Source organism: Orussus abietinus, unplaced genomic scaffold (assembly GCF_000612105.2).
Source record: "Orussus abietinus isolate OABI.00-Male unplaced genomic scaffold, Oabi_2.0 scaffold865, whole genome shotgun sequence".
Lineage (NCBI taxonomy): Eukaryota > Metazoa > Arthropoda > Insecta > Hymenoptera > Orussidae > Orussus > Orussus abietinus.
This window is the reverse complement of record NW_019395006.1, coordinates 6,686-15,980: the sequence shown is the minus strand read 5'-3', so window position 1 is coordinate 15,980 and position 9,295 is coordinate 6,686. Positions and strand designations below refer to the sequence as shown.

At 45.3% G+C, this 9,295-nt stretch overlaps 1 protein-coding gene across 1 annotated transcript; it reads left to right on the top strand.

Moving 5' to 3' along the window:
* Window positions 1-4,087: 4,087 nt before the first annotated feature.
* Window positions 4,088-9,085, top strand: LOC105697793. Its single transcript, XM_023433591.1, has 2 exons — window positions 4,088-4,272; window positions 8,657-9,085. The coding sequence occupies exons 1-2, from the start codon at window positions 4,088-4,090 to the stop codon at window positions 8,895-8,897; spliced, it is 426 nt and encodes a 141-aa protein (XP_023289359.1). The 3' UTR covers window positions 8,898-9,085.
* The last annotated feature ends 210 nt before the right edge of the window (window positions 9,086-9,295 follow it).

The following is a 9,295-nucleotide window of genomic DNA, read 5'->3' as shown; positions in this document are numbered from 1 at the left end:
TCACGTACGACGTGGGGTTTCTGCCCCGAGTTCGTCTGTTTTTCTCTATCTTTTTGTTTCGTGGAATTTGTTGAGCTCCGAAATGTGTATATTTCGTGTGATCTTTCCATTGGTGCTTTTAAGGTTGAATATTACGGGAGATACGACTTTGTGAATTGTGTACGGTCCGTCGTGTTTTTGGGTTAGCTTTGCGTTGATGTCGTTAACCTTGCTGGAGAGTGTGTGTGATTTCTTGAGGACTTGGTCACCAGGGTAGGGGTGCCACTTCCGTCGGCGTAGGTTGTATGATCTTTCTTGTCGTTGGAATGCTTGGGCGTTCTTAACGCGTACTAACCCGTATGCTTCCTGCATTCTCTTGATCCTCTCTTCTTCGGTTAACCTGGTTCTTCTGCCTTTTTACGTGTTGTTTGGGTTTGTTAATTCCATGTCGTAGTTGAGGTAGGCTGGTGAGTATCCGGTAGTGTCGTGTACGGATGTATTGTATGCGAATGTCAATTCGCTGAGCTAATCGTCCCATCGTTTTTGATTCTTGCCGACGTATTGGAATATCATTGTTTTCAGCACCCTGTTTATTCGCTCGACCGGGTTGCACTGGGGTGTGTATGGTGGTGTTTTCCGGTGGTCGATTTCATATATTTCTAACATCCGTAAATTCTTTGCTTATAAACTGTTTTCCATTGTCGGAGGTCATGGTCCAGGGGCAGCCATAGCGTAAGATGACGGAGTTCTTAATTTGACGTGTTACTATTTTTGCCGTGGCTTTGCGTAGTGGTGTAGCTTCTAGCCATTTGGAAAATATGTCCTGCATGGTTAGTATGCAGATATTGTTGTTGCTTGATCTCGGTAGCGGGCCCACCAGGTCTACGCTTACGGTGTGCCATGGGTCGTTCGTTGTGTCTGCTAACATTTGGCCTGGTTTCCTTTGCTGGGAAGCTTTGTACTGTTGGCACAGTTTGCATTCTCTGACGTATGATGCAGCGTCTTGCAGAATTACGGACCAATAGTATAGTTGCGATATGCGGGTTAGGGTCTTGGCGATCCCCAGGTGTCCGGCCGTTGGGTCGTCGTGTGCCTCGTGTAAGATTCTTTGCCGTTCTTCCGTGGGCACGCATCGTTTCTAATTTTCGTTTATGCTGGCGTCGTTATTATCGAGTCTGTGCAGTATATGTCGGTAGACTCGGTCGTTTCTTATTTCGTAGTCTGGATGTCTGGTCGGGTCTTCATTTACTCTGCGCCATTTGTTGTTATACCATGTGCAATTCGTGAGTATTGAAGTCACTTCGGTGTTTTGTCTGGATAGCGCATCTGCTACTGGGTTTTCGGCCCCTTTTCGGTACTTTATCGTAAACTCATACTGTTGGAGTTCTAGGGCCCATCGGGCTAGTCTTCCGGATGGGTTATCGATTTTGTTGAGCCATACTAGTGCTTGGTGGTCTGTTATTAGCGTGAAGTGATACCCTTCGAGGTAGCCTCTTAACTTGCGTATTCCACATACTGCTTTTTCGCTGACTGAGTAGTTTCGCTTCGCTTTATTTAAGGCTCTGCTGGCGTAAGCTATCACTTGTTTTTGTCCTTCGCGTTCTTGCGTCAGTACGACACCTATTCCTTCATTGCTTGCATCGGTCTGGAGGACGAAGGGTTTGTCGAAATCGGGGCAAGCGATTACTGGTGTGTGTGTTAGTAGTTCCTTCCATTTTTCGAAATGGATTTTTGCTGTTGGGGGCTCCATGACCAACGGACCTATTTGCTGTTGGGGGCTCCATGACCAACGGACTCGTTTCTTTAGTAGTCCTGCCATTGGGGCCGTGAAGTCGGATACGTTCGGGAGAAATCTTTGGAACCATGATGACATTCCTAGGATGCGTCTGAGCTGCCTACAGTTATTCGGTTGTGCCATGTCGGTGATGGCTCTTATCTTTTCTGGGTAGGTCCGGTGTTCTTTTTCATCGGCGAGATGGCTTAGGTACTTTAGTTGTCTCATGCAGAACTTACATTTGTCTAAGTTCATTTTTAGGGCCTGCACATGCAGGGTGGCTACAATTAACGCGGAGGTCCACGCGATCTTAACCCTTTACACTCGAGAGGCGCCACTACGGCGCCGCTGGTAACTGGAATGGCAAAATCCTCGAGTGTAAAGGGTTAATTTATGTTTCCCACGCTAGAAAACGTTGTGTTCTATAATCGGGTCTTTTGGCCGCGGGGACTAAGTCAGGATGGCCGTCGGTTATCTAAACCTAAGAATACATATCGGAAATTCTACGATATTATGGTGTTCCTCTTAAAAAACCCTGGGCCTCCCGGACTTAGAAGGATATGAAAGAGTCAGCCTATATATATCTGAGAAGTCAAATTGTTGGGGAAAATATTCTCCGAATTGGGTGTACTGATTCGTTTCAAATTTTACCAGGTGAATATGGAGGCCCTAAAGTAGATCCTGAAACTAATGAAATTTCATTTTTTATCAAAAATTGATTTACTTATCATGGATTAGAACCAACATGGCGTGGTCCGTGCACGTTTTCGATGTATTACGCTTCTTGGAGACTTCTTGGAATCGAAAATGAGTTTCAGGACCCAGCTCAAACAATTTAGAATACCGTAGAAATGGAATATTACAGAGTCAGATAGGAAAATGTGGTAAATACTTTCACCAACAATTGCAAGGGAATGCTGGCGTGTCCTGCGGCTAACACGTATTTTAGAGTAAAAATTTAGGTGCAGCTAAACGTCATAGGTGGTGACGTTGATTTGTCAAAATATAGATAGTCATGAATTCATGGGATTTTGGCAGTTTTACACGGATCTTCTTGTCATTACTTTACCGAAATGACATATAGAACCCTTCAGTTCGTATAATTCGTAGTATCAACGTAGACTGTAAAAGACTTCAACATAAATATAAATGTCGGTAATGGGACGCGCCAGCTTATGTTGCAACTTGAGTATTCAAAACGACATCACCCGCAGAAATGGTATAGATGGATATTTACTTTATAGACGTCGATTAGATTTCCTAGCGCCTTTCATATCCTCTTAACCTGACATGTGAACCGATGCACGCGTAGGACACAGATGCATGTGCAGGGAGGGTTATGTAGGACGTAACAATACATTCAGGCTTCAAAATTTAGCCAATCGAAATTTGCATGTGAGTCTGTTCCTCAGTTATATATGATTCTAAAGGCACCTGCAGCGAGGAAATCCCCTCGCCCGCTCCGTTGCTTTTCGAATTATACAGGGTGTATTAGAACTCAGTCACGGTTTATACAGCGCTCTCCTTGTTAAAAAATTAGTAGAAAAGTCCTGTACCATTTTTTCCTACAGTGCATAAATTTTTTGTTATAACAAATTGATGCACAGCCAATCAATTGCGTTCCCCGACAGAAGGCATAGCGTAAAGGGCGTCGGTAGGGGGTGCGTTCGGCTGTCTACATCGTAGCAGCCGCCGCCGGCGTGCTCTCTGTTGACAAACGCGATTGATTAGCTGTGCTCCAATTAGTTATTACAGGAAATTCATATACTGTAGGAAGAAATGGTGCCGGACATTACGACTCCTTTTTCAACAAGGATATCGCTGTAGAAACCGTGACTACGAGTTCTGTTACACCCTGTATACGCCTCTCAGGCTTAAAAATGACCTGTTTGCATGATGGTCAAGTCAAACTCGAATTACCTACAAGGACATATCCCCAACTTTGCTTGCCACTTGGCTGCTAAGTCACGTTAACTACGATACAAATAGAACGGTTCAAGTTCATCGTAACTCAACGTATAATTCCTAAAAACTCATGTGAGTCCGCATGGCATGCAACCCTTCAGTCACGCTTTGAGGATCAAGAAAACTATTACCCCCATCAAAAAGATTGATCTAGCCGGATAGATTATTTTCTTTTTCCCATAATCACAAGTTGGTTACACATGTGTACGAATTAATTCTCCTATAACCACCAAACCGCTCATGGGTATTTGCTAAATTCCCCATCTTCGTTTGTCACTCAATCGCGACGTAACTGTTCATTAGAATATTTTTAAATAAATGAAGAAATATAGATCGGCCTTTATTACAGGAGGTGGGATATCCATTACAATGAGTGATGTCGACGAGGCAGCCAACAACCAATGTAATTCCAATGACAGAAGGAATGTGCCCCAAGAAAATGAAGGGAAATTTCAATCAAAGAAGTTTATGAAATTTAAAAAAAAGTATCCTGAGCTTTTCAGAAACGACGTATCCATTCACCCAAGCTACACTGAACTAAAGAATCTGCCCTAGTAAGCATAAATTGTTAAACCTTTCGCCGCATCCGGCGCACGCGGTCAGGCGCCATTACGGAATGGCCGGGAGGTACGCGCCGAGGAGGTTCACATAAAATCGCTAAAAATTCGGGCTGAAGCGGAAAAGGACTCAAAAGGGCATCCCAGGTGGGTTTGCTCACCCTACAATCTCCGTGGGCGGAACGGCAGGAATCTCCTCTCGGCGGTAGCGGGAGCGAGACGGCAGCGGCAACTCGGTTCTTGAGGGCGCCTGTACCGGCGACACTCGGAGCATCCAGGACCATGAGGATCCAAGCGCCGGCAGGATCGCCCGAATTACGGAAACCCCCTCCTAGATTCTTCCGGCGTATGCGAGACCGTTCGGCGATAGATGATTAACTAGGCCTACGCAAGATGTCAGGGCCCGTCACGTGGCGCGCTAAGTACAGTCCGGCTCCCGAAGACCGCCAAATTCGCGATAGACAAACGCCCCACCTTGAAAATTCTCCTCGATGCGGCCTTACTTAATATTACTTATAATTAGTGTTACATAATCTAAACGCTACTTACAATTAGTGATTGTTCCTGGACACCCCGAGCGTCGCCATCTGATACTGAAGGTAATTTAATAATGGTTTCGGTACTTACCGCTCCCGCTCCGCACCGACTTGTGACGGCCACGTTACAAATTCCTCCCTCCCAGGGGAAGCCGGAGTACTCGGAGGCTAAGGGGTTACCTCCCCGCAAACCTAAATACGGGAATATTAAGAGTGCGTTTCCGCTTTTACAAAAACAAATAACAAATTCTATGCGGGAACTCGTTGTGAACGTAGGGGTTAGGGTACTCCAACAAAGAAACGACCTCTTGCGGAACTGAACATAACTTGATTTTAATCCGAAAGAAACGGCCTTCTATGGCGATTACGGGCAGCCGCATGCCGCCACGTCCGGAAACTAAATAGTTCCCCTTCCCACCCCGGAAAAGGGCCCGGTCGGGGTGAAAGGTCGCCAACAAAAAAAAAATCGTCCGCGGCGGTAGCCACGGCCCTCGTGGGGGGTGAAGAGGCCGGTCATTGAGGTTACGGTTTACTCCTCCCCTCCACCCCGCCCCGCTGCTGGCTGGCTCCGGGACCGCTGTTGGGGTGCCCGACGTTCTCACCGGATCACCTCTCGCAACTCGGCCCAATAGTTGTCGGCGCAGGTGGGGCAGCTCCCCCTCGTCCGTCCACGGGCCCCGCAGCCATAACAAAAGTGGTTGCGTCCCTCCGGGCACAAGGAGTATCGGTGATCCCCGCGGCCACAATTCCAACAGGCCGTTCGATTCCGAGGGGCCTGTTTCCTCCAGCGGCGTCCCAGCGGCGGCCTTCACCCTCGGCGGAGTCGGGCCCGTTGAGCTTCGAAATGGGCTAAATCAGCCCGGACGCGCAGGGCGAAGAGGCGGCGGGCTTCTTCCTTGGTTGTCCCCGGTGTGAGCATCGCGGAGAATGGCCGGTATAGGACGCGGGACTCCTCGGTCTACCTCCCCTCGGTCGCCCCCCCGCCTTGGGCCCTCAGTTGGTCCCGGTACTGCCAGGGCCGGCCCGGAATCTGGGGTCCCCTGGCGCGTCGCCATCGGTAGTTGGTACAGCTTCTTAATGGCTCTCCTAAGGGAGATAAGGGTGATTTCACGGTTCCCGTACGCGTACCTCCTCCCGCCAATTCTTACACCTCATAGACAACGGGAGAAACGACGCGGGTCACCCGAAATGGGCCCACGAACTTCGGCGCAAGATTAGCGACTATGTAGTACGCCGCTGACGATAGTATACGCTGTCGGCGCCACACCAGGTCTCCCACGGTAAATATTATGGAGAGTCGGGTGGCCTGTCGACCAAATCCGGATTTAGCGAGTGTTTCCATCGTTAGGGACTTTGCTATCGCACCGTTTCGCACGAATTGGCGATTTTAATTTCTCAGAAAATTATTCACTTTTCCGGATCACTTTAATTAAATTAGGTGCAGTCCTAATTCAATTATCGCGTTTTCTGTTTTTTTGATTCTGGCTACCGGGAAAGGAAGGATGGAAATTTGATTCTCAGTGAGAACGGCTTATCCCATTATCGGTGCGGTTAGTTTCATCACTGAATCGGCAGGATTTGGAATAATAGAACTTCAGGTTTTGTGATAAATTTGGACTGTTAAGAATTTCGGGCAGTTAGTACCTACCCCGTGCACTAAGTTTGCCGACCTTTCGTTTTACTTGATCCGCGTGCAGAAATCTATTCCGAACGCAGCGCTAGCTAATCCTACAAGAGTGAATTTGAGGTTCCGTTTTGAACCTTGTTCTGAGAATTCTACCCGTACTGTGGGAGTGGCTGATCAGCCTAAATGAAATCAATTTTTACTAACTGAATTTTAGTACCGGGTCGCAGACTACTTAGTTCCGCGAATCTATTTTTCTTCCCGGAGCTTGGTTCTACGGGGATTAGCACGACTTATTCTAAATTAGCCAGTCGCGGACATTGACTGGTAATTAGGTTTGGTTTGTGGAAAAAGGTGTTCACGAGATGGTGCAATATCAAGACCGATGGGATGATGTAGGAGGTTAAATTGAAGGAATACGAGGGGTGAAGGATGCAGGAGTGGCGATTGTGCCAGACCTGTTGGTGTGTAAGCGTCCTGAAAAAGAATACTCTTACTTGTGGCATTAATTCCTCCATTGCGAAAGAACGAATACGGTTTTCGTACCGATTCTTAGTCGTGCGATCGAGTCGAAAGTTCCGATTCAAGAGAGCGTTCGTCCGCCGGGCCTCGCGCTCGCGTTACGCGGTCCCCTCTCCCAGGGCCTCCCCACTTGCTCGCAAATATTACCGGGCATGCTCGAATAGCACCGAATTACTAGTCCTAATGTACAGTGGCGCATGTTATCCACCTGTCCCGTTACAATATATATAATTATTTTTTCTCGGGTACGTATGATTAATTGGCATTTAATCCTTTGCCAACGCGTGTCTCCAAAGTGTAACCCAACAGTTTTTACAAAGCAGAAGTCCTATCCGCAAAGGATTAATGTTCCATAAAACATTAAATGATTATTTTACTTATTACGTACTGCTAGGCGGGTTACTTTTTTTAGTACTTGAAATGTATATATTAAGGATAATCTCAACGATAGTGCATATACATTATAGATGCATGACTACATTAATTCGATTAAGGGCGCTCACCACTCCAGCGATTTTGCAGGGCCTCACGGGGACAACGATTCCGAACGTATTTCTAAACCGATCGAGCTTAACGAGTGCTCATATCGAAGATGAAATGTTGACCTGTGTTTATATGGGAGCGATTTTCGATAAGTGGTCATTTTCATATAAAAAAGTGCAACGACATAATTTCAATGCCCTTTTACCTAGAAAGGAGGTGCTTGATCGAAAATCGCTCCCATATAAACACACGTCAACATTTTATCTTTAAAGCGAGCACTCGTTGAGCTCAATCGGTTGAGAAATACGCTCAAACTCGTTGTCCCCGTGGAGCACCTTTTTCAGGATTTTCAAGTTTCTCGCTAAGGAATTTGGGCATTCCTTAGCAACCGTTGCCGACTCTAGGCGGAGCGTCCAATTTGCGTGTGCGTGCGGCCGAGTGTCACACACGTTTCGGCGCCTAGTCCAGAGGCGTCTAGCCGTTGTGTGAGTTGTATACGTGCAAAATACGCACACATTTTTCGCCCGTTGCTAAACACTGCCCATTATGCGTCGCGTCTCCCTCATCCGAGCGAGAAAGTACGTTTTGGTTACCTCCCACCGAATTCGATGCTAATGCCATCTAGCGGTGGAAGTCATCGTCCCGCCCCCACTTTGGTGGTGAACGCCGTTAAGCATTTGAGATAGTCTGTGTCTCCTCTATTTTTCAAGATACAGACCGCCAAGATAAACAATACTTGATAAACAATCACTTAACGTTCTAAGGAATTCTTTGTGGATGGGACTTTTTCATAGTAAAGACTTTTGAGTGACTCTCTGCAGACACGTGTCCGCAACGGATTAAATGAAAATTAATGATACGTAATTATAAATCGGAACATGAAGTAGTAGCATTTTCAAACTCGCACATAAATAAATTAAAATTGTGTCAACCCTGACTGCTAAAATATGTAGATATGTAATCATGATTTGTGTACTTGGCTTTGTGATATGATTATGTGCTTTTCACATGGTAACTTTATATGTAATTCACATTTTTTGTATAAGAGGTTCACAGCATTCCTGTACTCGGTGAAGTATTTAATATTTTATCTACAGAATTTCGAACTAATCCAAAACCAATCTATTATAAAAACCCAATCGCTGAATATTTTGATTTAGTAAATATTGCAGGTCGGTAAGAATCATTTATAATTAGTATTATTTGTTTGTTCAAGCTATGTTGTGTGTCGGCGTCGAGTGTCCAAGAAGAACAAAGATATCAGCCGTCATATTAATAGAGAAGTAAGCCATTTTGCTTTGATGCAAGCTTTTGCCCTTGGTAGTGTAAGAGTGGATCGCATCTTCAGCATTGGATTTACGCAACAAGACTCCATGGTAAAGGATTTCGCTACGGCAAATGAGAGACGTCGCATCAATACCCTTGTAGGGAATAATTTAATTACATTTCATGTCTAACTGGTTGTTCAGACACCACCTTTTTAAATTCGTTAAAGTTTTTATAAAATCGATACATTTTGGGTATGTTCTGTTTGCCAGCGGCATGTAATAAAACATTAATTTATTCTATCAAATATGAATTTGGTAAAATGGCTGATGATGAAAATAGAAATTTCAAGCTTAAACATACTACTAGAAGTGTAATTAATTGTAAAACACCATGCACAGGTTCCCTTGCCATGTACAGATGAATTTACAGACTTGAAATTATACAAAAAATCAACGTACCGAAACATGCAAGTACTTCGTGAAACTAATATGACTACTTAAAAGATATAAACATTATACTACAACAGCATTTTCATCATCAGTAACATAAGATGAAAAACAAATACTCGTGAAATGTACCCAGACTG